The 14,017-nt window shown below is 34.5% G+C and overlaps 1 protein-coding gene across 1 annotated transcript; it reads left to right on the forward strand.

Moving 5' to 3' along the window:
- The first annotated feature begins 4,713 nt into the window (after nt 1-4,713).
- Nucleotides 4,714-13,560, forward strand: LOC145577464 (receptor-like serine/threonine-protein kinase SD1-8). The gene is made up of 7 exons (XM_081634901.1): nt 4,714-6,256; nt 11,306-11,470; nt 11,595-11,800; nt 12,249-12,459; nt 12,545-12,782; nt 12,910-13,060; nt 13,158-13,560. Exons 1-7 carry the CDS (start codon nt 4,987-4,989, stop codon nt 13,467-13,469), a joined length of 2,553 nt encoding a protein of 850 aa, XP_081491027.1. The 5' UTR covers nt 4,714-4,986; the 3' UTR covers nt 13,470-13,560.
- The last annotated feature ends 457 nt before the right edge of the window (nt 13,561-14,017 follow it).

Consider the following 14,017-nt stretch of genomic DNA (forward strand, 5'->3'; position numbering starts at 1 on the left):
TTCTGAATTTGCAGACAACTTCGTTTTTCGTGTGTAATCGCAGCCGTTGATTAATTTGAGCGGGAATCGAAGTGGCATCTTGAAGCTTCTACTCAAAGCTTCTCTTACAAGCTTTGGGAGCATTACTTTTTCTATCAAAGAGAAGCATCTTCCCCTTTCTTTATTACTCGTACCTCCATTTTCAGAAAGCTCCAACCACAAACATTTTCTTAAATTCTCTAGTGATCTCATGTATTGGCCAGTTGGTCCCAGCTTCGAGGAACAGGTCGGGAAAAAAGTTGCACGTTTGGGAAGCATAGAAGGTATATTACTTCCCCTGTTTTGTTTGTGGTCCTTTAACATTGTTGTTTTTTTGTGCATAAATTTGTATAGAAAAGCTATTGTTTGTCTTATTTGCTGTTGGTGTTAAACAAGTAGTTCTTTTTCTTATTTTGTTTAATAATTGCTTCTTTTTATGGAAAAGGATGTTGAAAATGGTGTTTGTGTGAATTATGTTGAATATTGTTTTAGATGTTGAAAATGGTGTTTAATATGATTAATTATTTGTATTATGTTTAGCAAATTAAATGATGACACACTTGTATTTTGAATCAGATGAATGAACCAGAAAACCAAATGTATGAAGAAATGAATCTGAGACCTTGTTTGATTGTTCACTTTGGAGGGGAATGGGTACAAGGTAGTGGACATTTAGTTTACAATGGTGGTAGAGTAAGGATGTTTGAGGACATACCTGAGACTGTTGATGCTAAATATTTGAAAGAAGTAATTGATTCTTTAGGCTGCAATGACATTATCAAATTGCACTACTTGGACCCTAGGAAAGACATGCAGACTGGTATAAGGTATTTGGGTTTAGATAGCACAACTTGTGATCCTTTCCTGTCACTACTGCTGGAGTTTAGACTTATACATGTTTACACTGAGCATGAGATGGGCCACATGAGTAGTGTTAACACAAATTTAGGAACTGGTTCATTTGTTGGATTGTTGAGTAGTGTTGGAGGTTTAGCAAGTTTCCCAGCCATCCCAAGAGCTACTGATCCTGATATTGACTATGACACTGAGGGTTCAGATGAGGATGATGTTGAGTGTATTAATGCTCGGAATATGTTAAAGGAGGAGAAAAATAAGCAACTTCAATATGATGAAGAAATGGAGATGCTGAAAAGGTTAGATCAGTCAAAAGACACCAAAAAAAACAAATACATCAGTGATTCAGAACAAGACAGTGACATTGAGTCCCAAGATCAGAATTCAGAAGAAGAAGAAGATGATGAATCTGATTTTGGCTACCTAGAAGCACCTGATGCAGGTGTTAGGGCAAGGTACAGGGACCCTGACTCACAGAGGACTTCCTTTTTTTTTGTGGGGAAAAGATTTGCAACAGCTGCTGCATTTAGACAAGCTATAACAGGTCACTCAATTGAGTCAGGCAGAGAGATTAAGTACTCAAAGAATGCTGCTGATAGGATTGGGTGTCACTGTTCCAACAAAGACAAGGGTTGTCCATGGAAAATCTGGGGATCATGGGATCAAAGGAGTAAATCATTCATGGTTAAAACTCATTCAAGTGAGCACACATGTGGGAGGAATTCTAAAAATAAAAGACTGACCTCAAGGTGGATTGCTAAAACCTTTCAGAGTAAGTTTAAGGTGAATCCTTACATGAAAGTACACGACATAATTGAAACAATCTGGTTAGAGACAGGGCTCAAAGTTAGTAGGTATAAAGCTTATAAGGCTAGGAAGATGGGTCAAGGCTTAATTGTTGGAGAGTATGAAGAGCAGTATGCCTTATTACCAAGGTATGCTGCTGAGATCATGAGAAGCAACAGGGGCAACACAGTCAAACTGAAGCTAGATGGCAATGTTTTTCAGAGGGTTTACATCTGTTTTGATGCATTGAAAAAAGGATTCTTATCAGGTTGTAGACCTTTTATTTCTTTGGATGGATGTTTTCTAAAAGGTCCTTTTGGTGGTCAGCTTCTTGTGGCTGTTGGGAGAGACGGGAACAACCAAATGTTCCCAATAGCTTGGGCAGTGGTTGAAGTGGAAAGCACAGACACATGGAGTTGGTTCCTTGATTTGCTAGCAGATGATCTAGGAACTTCAGAGGGGGCTGGGTACACTATGATGTCTGATCAACAAAAGGGTCTACTTGCTGCTATAACAAATGTATTTCCCTCAGCAGAGTCAAGAGTATGCGCTCGACATGTGTACTGCAATTTTAGGGGAGTTATGGGTGGTGGATTGGAGCTCAGAAAACAATTTTGGAAAATAGCAAAAAGCAGTACTGAGAATGAGTTCACTGCAAACATTGACACTTTGAGGGAAATCTCAAATGATGCAGCTGAGGATTTAATGGCTAGAAATTACAAGAAATGGTGTAGAGCCTTTTACACTTCAATGTCTTGCTGTGAGAGTGTTGATAATAATATGAGTGAGGTGTTTAACTCATATATACTCAACTCCAGACACAAACCAATAATAACAATGCTTGAAGACATCAGAGAAGGTTTGATGGAGAGACTACATAAGAAAAGAGATGAGATCAAGAGAAAACAGATTGTGTTATGCCCTAGAATTAAGCAGAAATTGGAATGGAATAAAGTTTGGGCAAGGGGATGGAATAGTTACTGGAATGGAGGCTGTTCTTATGGAGTGAGACAAGGTGCAACACAAGAAAGATTTGTGGTCAATTTAGGGAACAGGACATGCACTTGCAGGGTGTGGGAGCTCAGTGGTGTTCCCTGCAAACATGCCATTGTGGCCATGTGGAACAAAGGTGACAACCCTGAGCCTTATGTTAATCAATACTTCACAAAGGCAACATATTTAAAGGCTTATGAATTTTTGTTAGAGCCTTTGAATGGTCCTCAGGAGTGGCCACCTAGTGATGGTGTTGTTATTCCCCCAAAGTTGAAGAAAATACTTCACAGGCCAAAAAAGAAAAGGAGGCTGCAAAGTGGAGAAATGACAGCAGCGGGGAAGTTGAGAAAAACAGGAATTAGGATGTCCTGCAGTGTCTGTGGAGTGCAAGGCCACAACAAAAGAGGCTGCAAACAAGATACCTCTAACATCCCACAGCCCAGCAACCAACAACAACAAGAAGACACTTCCAACTCTTACAAACCCATGCACATGAGAGGATATGGCATTTACACATACCCAAATGGGTTTCAAAGAGTAGCTAATGTACAGTTCATTTAATTAACTATGTTGCTTCTGTGCTGTTATTTTTCCTTATTTTTTTAAAACTTCCATATAATTAACACAAGCTGTTATCTAGCAGGCAGGAGTACCTAATTCTTCTTCAAGATCTGATTCACATACTGTGCAGCCTGCTCCTTTTGTGCAACAGACAGGACAAAGGGCTTACTACTCAGACTTTAAAGGTGATCAAACAATATACTCATTTCAGGGAGAAGAGTACCCACCATCAAGCCAACAAAGCCAAGAAGCTCCAACAATAACATCACAGCAACTTCAGGTAGCATATATTTAAAATATTTAATATATAATATTTCATTTAACTTAGCATAATCTAACTACAAACTTAAACTAACAGAACCTTGCAAACCAGAAGAGAAGGCAATCATGTCAGAGGAAATAAGGTAACCCCTATCCCTATTTGTTATTTTGTTACATTCATTGCCTTACATATAAAATAAGGAAAATAACAACAATTACAACAACATTAAACCACACTTGAAATCTGCATCCTAACTTCGCCGCCCGTTTTAACTTCAGCAGAGTGTAGTCAGCAACAACCTTCCTTGAGTACTTGTTTGCTTCATACAATTCTTTCCTCATTGATAACAACTCTTGTTTAAGATGCTGCTTCTCCTCCATTAATCCTAAAATTACATCAGTCTGCCAGGTTGTAGGAGGGTCTGTGTCCACCCACCTAAAATATTTGCATCCCCTTCTATCTGTCTCTGCATCATAGTCTGGACAGGCAAAAAACCGCCTTCCCGGGTTGTCTTTAGTCCATGCCCTAGTGCTTGACACCATCATCCCACAGTGACACCTTCTTGGAGTTGCACTCATCCTCGACATTTTTCTGCAAAACAAATAAATACAAACCACCAGAAATTAAATTACTACTAAGCTATACAATTATAAATTAAATCATTCTATTAACATAATGATACAAAACTATCTTGCAGGGTGCTAGCTTAAATGCTATGGAATTGTCGCAGCAATGAAGGGATTACCTTTGTTTTTGTTGTTTTTTGGAAAAACTTACAAGAATTTTGTTGGAATAATTCTACTGGCTTTTTTGGGTTGCAAATACAACCATTTAAATACCTCACAATCTGCTTGTAACGGCTATTTTTAATTACTCAACTGCTATGAAGTTTCCCAATGCACTGCAATCATGTCAGTGAAATTTTTTTTAAAAAAAAACTCCAATTTTACCTTTTAGCAAGGAAACAGGTTGCTGTAGGTAAACTTGGCCGGAAAAGTAGCCATAGTCCCCTCTTTCAAACATTTGAAAGGTGAGTCCCCTATAATTACATTTTGGCAAAGTTCAGTCCCTTGTATTATGCTTTACCCTACAATCCTCATTAGTAGACATCAGATCCACTAGTAAAATTTTAAACCGACTTTATATCAAAAACTTGAAATCAAATCACGTCTATAAATTGTCTTTTAATTTTTTTTTTAATTTTTGTAAATATAGTCTATTAAAAAATTTAAACAATCCACGTGAGAACGAATTACTTGTACACATAGAATCATAAATATAAACACAAAAAGTTGACTAAGACAGAAAAAAAGCAGAGCAGCCTCCAAATAATAATACTACCAGTAGAATTATTTGACACTCTGTATTTTCAGACAAAATCCAACTTCTCTTCTTCAAAAAAAAAAAAAAAAAAAAAAAATAATGTACAACTTTCCAAATCATTAACCAACTCCTCCCAAAATTAATTAAAATACCCAAAACAAAGAAAATTGTGGGTGTTTCTTTGAAGAATGAAATTCACCATTTTAGCAATCTTGCTCCTCTGGTTTTCCCCTGTTTTTTCAGCACCAACTGATACTTTAACTTCAACACAATCTCTCTCCTCAAACCAAACACTAATTTCAGCAACTGGGAAATTTGAATTGGGGTTTTTCACACAACAAAATCCCAAAAAATATTATCTTGGAATTTGGTACAAAGATATTCCTTCAGATAATGTTTATGTTTGGGTTGGAAACAGAGATGCGCCTTCATTGAGTGATTCCTGCACCCTCAAATTTGATGATCAAGGAAATCTTGTGATTTCTGATGATCAATCTCACATTCGATGGCAGATTAATGGATCAACGGCTAAAAATCCGGTGTTACAGTTGTTGGATTCAGGAAATTTGGTGATCCGAGAAGCAGGGGATTCGGGTTCGGGTGGATATCTATGGCAGAGCTTTGATCATCCGACTGATACTCTCATTCCGGGTCAAAAACTCGGGTGGAACCTAAAAACGGGTCTCGACCGGTTTTTAACCTCGTGGGCGGGGCCAGATGACCCGGGTACGGGTAATTATAGCTTTAAAATGGATTATCACGGTGACCCGGAAATTTATATGAGATATGGGGATAGAATAATTTATCGGAGCGGACCATGGGTGGGGCAACGTTTTAGTGGGGTGCCTGAAATGGCAACGGGTAATAATGGTTTTAACTTTACTTTTTACCGCGGGCCGGATGAAGTTTACTATACGTTTGAGTTACCCCCGGGTGGTGAGGTAAAATCAAGGTTATTAGTAACTTTTGACGGGTACCTTAGAAGATTTACGTGGGTGCCAAATACTAGACAATGGACTAGGTATTGGTACGCTAGGGCGGACGATTGTGACACATATAGGGTATGTGGTCCGTATACGGTGTGCAACACGAGTGGCTTTTTCGATTGCCAATGTCCACAAGGGTTCGAGCCAAAGAACCCTCAAGATTGGGATTTGAGAGACGGGTCAAGTGGGTGCGTCCGAAAGACCGAGTTGGATTGTGGGAAGGATGGTTTTTTGAAGTTGGTAAATATGAAATTACCCGAGAGTACAACTGCTTTTGTAGATGAAGGGTTAAACCTTAATCAATGTAGAGATATGTGCAAGAGGAATTGTAGTTGTACTGCTTATGCTAATTTGAATGTGGTTCAAGGGGTTGGCAATGGGTGTGTTTATTGGACCGATAATTTAACTGATATGAGAGATTATGTTCAAGGTGGACAAGATTTGTACATTCGGCTAGCCGCTTCGGATCTAGGTACGTATATTAACCATTCTAATTTTGCTTTTTATGTGTTTATTTTGTCGAATTAGCTAATTTAGTTAGTCTTGTTTAACGAGTTACATGGCGGTATTAATTACAGTACAATACTGTATCATGTAGATAAAATCATATCATATTGGCCATTATAAGCAATGAAATCCTATACACTTTCGGTAACATTTTTTTTATAAAATATATCTTTGTTTCATATTATTTGTAACAATTAAACATTTTTTACTCACTTTTTTATGTCAAATCGTTACAAATAACATGAAACGAAGGTATACCAAGATTATGTAATGTTCATAATCTATATATTGTGTAGCACTAACTTTAAGCTACAAGTATTATTTAGCATATTAAGCAAATTTGATGATGAATATCTGGACTCTGGAAGTGCAGAATATAGCTTTGTAGAATGTAGATGCCTAGATTGCGGAGTAGATGCTACGGAGTAATCAAATTCAGGATTACAATATTATTAAAATAATAAACCTTTGATCATTTTTTTATTTGATGATTTCCTAAATGAAGGAGAATTAATTTGGTTAACAACTTTAAAATACAATATCAAGACAAAAGTTAAAGAGTCGAGGATGTAGATAAGGTCTTTTAGGGGGTGGTAATTCGGGTCAGCAAGTCGGGTTTAGGTTAGATTTCGGGTCGATTTCGGGTTATCCTTTGAATCTATCAAAAATAGTGTAAAACTTAATATTATTACGAAACACGAAACTTAAGTCCAATCGGGTCGAATTCGGATTGTTTGGGTTCGGATCGGGTCGGATCAAAGATTGCCAACTCTAGGTTTTTATTATTAATTATTAGAGTATTATTATTCTTCTTTTGGGGCCAAGGTTTTGGAAAGTATTGACGTAAAGGAAATGGGAGGTGAAAAAAAACATGTTAAGCATGATGATATTTGTAGATAGGCGTATTATAAGCTTTAATTACCATTGTTAATATCAATGGTGGAACCCATGTAATGTAATGTAGGTAGAGGATCACCAATTTTGACAGATGGGATTTGTGTGTATTCACATAGCAATCAATGACGTATTAATTAACTTCTTGATTAAATTATTGTGCTCGTAGTAATAAGCTCGTTTGTTTATTAAACGTAAGTGATACATGTAAGTTTTAAAAGTAGATGAGATTTAAAAAAAAATGATTTAGGGAAAAGTTAGAGGGGCTTGCTAATACATCTCACTATCTCACTAGGTTGAATAAGGTGAATATATTTATGGTTGAAAAAAAAGGGTAAAAATTGCAATTGTATAAGAAAAGAGTTACGGAGTAGATTATATCACAAGTAATTTTTCAAGAAAAAGTGTTTTTTAAGACTCAACCTTAGCTACATGGCGAATTTAAGTGGCCAAATTCAATATCATATATTGACAAAGATGATTAGTAATAATGCTAAAATGTGTGTGTTTACAACAATTCATAATCTATTATTTCGCAGCAACCTTTTAAAAAACTTAAGAATTAAGGTATACTTTCTCCGTTTCATCACTAATTTGTCGTCCTTATGGCTTGTCAGTCTTAGACATGACCTATTGTGGTCCATAATGATAATATTAATTGAAATATAAAATTTTATGTTAAAGATATTATTAATTCATATGAATAAGGTGAAGGTAATACGAGGGGACCAATGTCTTAAACGAAAATCCAAAAAACTAAGTTGCAGCATATACTTTTGAACTTACTTGAACCAATGATCCAACATAAGCCGACCAAAATTTAACCCTACTTACGAAAAAGAAATAAAGAGAAAATTGAAGATAAAAAGGGTGGCTTTTAATGCCCTTAATCAGTGGCAAAAAATTGACACAAATTTTTCTAGAGACTTGATGATAAAAGTGTCCTAAAAATTCAAAAGACCTTGGTCCCAAGTCCTACTTTGTTTGGACCATTTTCTTTGGGGTCACTATATTTTCAAATTGTTAATTGAGTCGTCTGACCAATTAGCCGTTCTTTTATGACCTGTTTAGGTTTAGTTGGGCCAACTGTTCTCTTCCCCTTTTATATTAACTTTAGAATCTTCATTCTCAAGTTACCATCATTTTACTTTATACTAAAAAGATTACCTTTTTCTAAGTTAAAAGTAGTCTCACGTTATTAGCACAACAAAGATATGTTCAGACTCGATTGTTTGAATGAGATCGTCCATCAGAATTTGATTTGGAGAGTGATATGAGTTTGAAATTAGGAATAAGTTTATGGTGGTATGAAATTAAATTTATTACTGTACTTAATAATATCATGTATTTGATTTTGTTCGAAAATGAATAATTTTCTTTTATTTGATACTTAAGGGTATAGTATGAGCTATTGAGTCATACTCACGGACTCACCTCCATTTTGAGATTCTGAACCCCATATCTACCTGGTTTAACGTTTGGACTTGGAAATTAATATTTTGTTAAATAGACACAAGATACAGGTTTTACCTATTTAAAACCCATAGGTTAACCAAACATCTCCTTACATTAAAATTACAAAAAAGTTATCATGAAAAAAGTGAATTAATTTAAAGGTAGAACTATGTAGTTCTTATTCATACTTTGTTTGGAGAGTAAAATTTGGTTTCGAATAAGCTTTTTTTAACCGGAAGATTAGGCTTTAAAGGTGGATTAATCTATATCATATGGACGTCAGCACTAGTACTGCTCCCCTTTACGGTGTCTATTAGGGGCATCCTATGTCTAAGTGTTTGATTAGTGGATTAACACATTACTAATGTTAGATTAGATCCAAAATAATATAGTCAAAAAGCTTCCTAGAACCTCCTTTAGATGATACAAAGTATATATCTTGTTAAGGAAAACTCCACATATATGAGTTGAAACTAATTATCCAAAATTCAATTGTGAAAAAAACATAGGATGATCAAAACATAAGTCTGGTGGGTTGTTCCGATCCACCTACCATCAATTAGTTTTTATATATCTATCTAATCGTTTAATGTACATTAAAATAAAGTTACGCGTCCTCTCACAAATGAAATATACTAGCGGTAACTTTTATTATAACCTATTATTATGATATTGTCTCATGCAAGCAGAATCTTAATCCGATGTGCTGTTAACTTCAGAAGTATAAACAAATACTCCATAGTAGTGTTAGTAACTTTCTACCGGAATAATCTCATTAAAAATATAATTGATCCACTCCATGCTATATATAGTTGGGTATATTTTAATTTTGTTGGGTATATTTTATCCATGTTCTTATCATATCCTGAAACATTGTACGGAAAAGAGGAAGTATATTTGTGTAATTAAATCTAACATTAATGTCATATTGTCAGCTAAACTAGGTTTAGCTTAGCTTAATTAGATTAAATAATGGTCTAGTTGCTCTATAATATAGCATCTTCTCATACTAATGTGAATTTCTTTATTTGCTATAAGATTTTAAAAGTAAGATTAAATCTAGTGGTTGGGTGGGTTTTATAATGGGAAGATTAGACTATTACTAAACCATGTTTTTAATATAACTAATTAGATTAAAATGTTGAAACAACTAGCAAAGTGGAATGTAGGAAGAAGACCACTAAGTATAAGTTGTTGAACTGTCATTTTCCTATGAATTTGGGCATGGCTCTTGCAAGCCGTGGAAAGTTTGGCCACCTTATTAAAGTAAATTACTATTACTAGTCTTCTAGTTTTGTCGGGATCCAGATTCTAAGCAGATGTTATATAGTTTAGTTGGTTATAATTTAGGGATATGATGTATTTAAGAATTAGGAGATTAGTCCAGTATATATTATATGTCATCCGTACCTTTTTCTATATAAAAATAGTAGTAATATAATTTAAAACTAATTTTATGCTTTCATTGCTTTGAAAATATAGTCCATCATAATTTAAAAACGTGTAGTAAATATAAAAACTTGTATAACAAGTCATTTTTGACAAATGAAAGCCGTTGAAACTTGAAAGTGTTTAATTTGAACTCAAAAATTACATTAGAAATTTGTTAAGGATAAAAAGTTGTGTTTATCACATGGATTCATACAATGGTGGTCAAACCAATATCGTCTTAATGTAAATCACCATTCATTGTCAAATGAAATTTGTACAATAGAAAATAAAATGCAAGAAAGTTGTAAATTTTAAGTTAGCTATAATTTTTCTTGGTATATGTATAATCTATAAAGAGGCTTACAAAATAAATAAATATAAATAAATAAAGCCTAAAAAAAAGTTACTTAAGACAAATTTTAAATTCAGAGCATATCTTTGTCAACTAAACTAGTTTACACGTGTTAATATAAACTAGCTAATTGATTAATATTAGTTAAGAAAACACGTTATAGAAAAGATGTTTTAATTTGAAAGTCTTAAATTTAAATTATGTGCATCACATTTTTGCTTCTCTGTAGAGAATTAATGATTCTTGATATGTCTTTGGCAATGTACCCACATAAAATTATTTAATACACCTTTTAATTATGCGTGATCTTTATTTTAATTTATTTTTAGACACCAAGGCCAAAGATTTAGATAGGAACTGATTTATTTGTCCAGCTAATCATCTTTGAGTTATAATTAAATAAAATAAAATAAATAAATAAAAAATGAAGTGATGTGTACTGTTCAACAAATTGGTGACCAAACTGTTAAACAAATTGTGCATACATTGATACAGTATATGTTTGAATTGGACAGCTATTATTACTAGTATAATTTCTTATAATATCGATCATATCTTTCCTTTTCATATCACATAATTTAAATAGTAGGATATTGAGAAATCTAATCGTAAACCATTATGTCCTAAGCAGAGTATGTAAGACTGGGTGACGATTTTTCTTGAACAACATATAGAGTATGCGAAAATATATTTTGGATTTATGGATTGATGAGGCTAGGAAAGACTATGCAATACCTTTTTTTATACTTGGTATATATTGTTATTGTGAGATTGAGATCATGCTCCTTTCTATGTTGATTAAATTGATATTTAGTTGATCAGATCATAAGATTCAATACTTATAATAGTTTTATCTAATTATGTACTGTTTATACTGAATAGGGTCTCAAGGCTCTGGAATTGGTTCGGATAGTGCAAAGAAAATTGTAATGGGTATTGGCATTGCTATTGCCTCAATCGTACTTTTGGCTGGCATAATTGCATTGATCATATTGAGACGGAAAAAAGCACAAACTTTGTTTAGAAGAAGACTTGGGGAGACAAGAGGTAAACTCACAAATCATGTTGATAACTTACTCTGTATATACCATCGTCCAAATTTAGTTGTCACGTAGTTAGCTTAGCCAATTGAATTACTAACGTGGTAACTAACCTTTGTTATGTTTTTCAGCCTCTAGGGCAGGTACAACCGAAAGGAGCCAAGAAATTCTCATAAGTGGGCAAATCATCTCTAGCAAAAGAGACTACTCAGGGGAAACTAATAATTTAGAAGATGTTGAATTGCCCATATTTGACCTATATACCATGGCCGTTGCCACCAACAACTTCGACGATGCTACCAAACTTGGACAAGGTGGTTTTGGACGCGTATATAAGGTGCACGTACATTTTTTTTTTAGCCTTGCATCTATTTGATGGATGTAACCTTGAAAATGGTATCACAAAGATTTAAGCAGCAAATAATTAAAGCCATGTTGAGACTGGGATCGATTCTCACCCCTGCCCTTTGTGGCTCTCTAAACAACAAAAAAAAAAAAAAAAAAAAAAAAAAAAAAAAAAAAAAGAAAAAAAAAAAAAAAAAAGTAGTTAAAGCCAAGTTTTCTTGAACTGATTTTTACTAAATTGAATTTGAGTATCTTATGAAAGTGTATTTCTATGTATCAAAATTGGTATTTCCTGATTACAAATTTCCATGATTAAGTTGATGAAGAAGTGCTTAAATTGAGCTCAATAATCTGTACATTTATATATGCTTAAATGTGTATTTTGTCTGCCAAAAAAATAGTACCTAAAAGTCTAAAATAACCTGCATTGTAAAAATCAGGGTGTGCTACCAGATGGACAAGAAGTTGCAGTTAAGAGACTGTCTAAGGAATCAGGACAAGGGGTAGAAGAGTTCAAGAACGAGGTTAGATTGATCGCTAAGCTTCAGCATCGAAACCTTGTTCGATTACTTGGTTGTTGTGTAGAGATGGATGAGAAGATGCTCATTTACGAGTACCTCAAAAATAGAAGTCTAGATGCATTTTTGTTCCGTAAGTCCCTCAATCTTAAGTCACTAATGTAACATTCCTTTTCATTTAGCTCGATTTCTTATTTTCATTGCTTAATGATATGTAGATGATGAAAGAAAATCATTGCTTAATTGGCAAACGCGATTCAACATAATATGTGGGATTGCGAGGGGACTATTGTATCTTCATCAAGATTCGAGGTATAGAATTGTCCATAGAGATATGAAAGCAAGCAACATTTTGCTCGATGGAGAAATGAACCCGAAAATATCAGATTTTGGCATGGCAAGGATTTTTGGAGGTGATCAAACTGAAGGAAACACAAGGAGAGTAGTTGGAACATAGTAAGTTACCCAAAACAACAAACTTAATAGTACCATATTCTTCAATATTTTTGCACAATTTCCTTCATCTTGCAACCTTATTTCAACTTTTATACCATGGGAAATGAACATATATGTCATTATGCAGTGGTTATATGGCTCCTGAATACGCGATGGATGGGCTTTTCTCAGTAAAATCAGACGTGTTTAGCTTTGGTGTACTAGTCCTAGAGATAATTAGTGGGACTAAAAACAGAGGATTTTATAATTCTGATCATGAACTACACCTTCTTGGATATGTAAGTAAAAACACTTTATATTTTTCCCTTACTATGTCACATTAATGGCTTTATTTATATTACTAACCTTGAGAAAACAAATGCTTAAAATTGACAGTCATGGAAGCTGTGGAAAGAAGGAAAAGGGACCGAGATTCTAGACAAGGTCATGGGAGATTCATACTCGGTACATGAAGTGTTAAGATGCCTACAAGTTGGTCTACTATGTGTGCAAGAGAGGGCAGAAGATAGGCCAACGATGGCATCCGTGGTGCTAATGTTGGGTAGTGAATCTGCATCTTTGCCTCAGCCTAGGCTACCGGGTTTTTGTATGGGATGGAACCCTACTGAGACAGATTCTTCTTCTAGTAAACAAGATGAATCATTCACTGTGAATCAAGTTACTGTCACTATGCTAAATGCGCGATAGTAAAGTTGATAATCGTAGCAAGATTTAGCCCATTGTAGATGTTGAGATGCTTAAGCTACCACAATTTTTTGGTTCATTGGTATTTTAGTCACTTGCTCTGTGTTTTATTTGGGGTAGGGTCAAATTGTTGGAAGGTATGAAAAGAGGGAAACAATTTTGAGGGAGTACTATGTTAATTCTTACAATTAGTTGTATATAATTGCTAAGGTATATATGGTTTAGTTGGAGATTTATTATGTCAAAGCATAAGAATGGTAAATGGTTGTTTACATATTCAGCTCAATTTATAATAAAGTTGAACACAAACCAAACTTAACAACTCATGAGAACCAAGTTTATAAAGAGCTGAATAATTTTTTTTTTATTCAACCAAGAGCTCTATGCACCAAGTTAGGTGAGTTTGGGGATCTGGCTTGGCCCAACACAACACCATGCATGTTTACCAAAAGTCCAATATTGTGCTCAAGGATCCTATTATCATTTCATATAGACTTGACTTTATTTAAAGAATTTAGGAAGATTTTAGTATAGTCTACATCCTAAAAGAA

Source organism: Chenopodium album, chromosome 14, assembly GCF_948465745.1.
Source record: "Chenopodium album chromosome 14, dcCheAlbu1.1, whole genome shotgun sequence".
Classification (NCBI taxonomy): Eukaryota; Viridiplantae; Streptophyta; class Magnoliopsida; order Caryophyllales; family Amaranthaceae; genus Chenopodium; species Chenopodium album.

Bases quoted from the DNA above. Each gene is read 5' to 3' on its own strand.
- LOC145577464 (XM_081634901.1), top strand. From the start codon at position 4,987: ATGAAATTCACCATTTTAGCAATCTTGCTCCTCTGGTTTTCCCCTGTT. The intron at 6,257-11,305 runs GTACGTATATTA...TATACTGAATAG, and splicing joins GCTAGCCGCTTCGGATCTAG to GGTCTCAAGGCTCTGGAATT. The intron at 13,061-13,157 runs GTAAGTAAAAAC...TAAAATTGACAG, and splicing joins AACTACACCTTCTTGGATAT to TCATGGAAGCTGTGGAAAGA.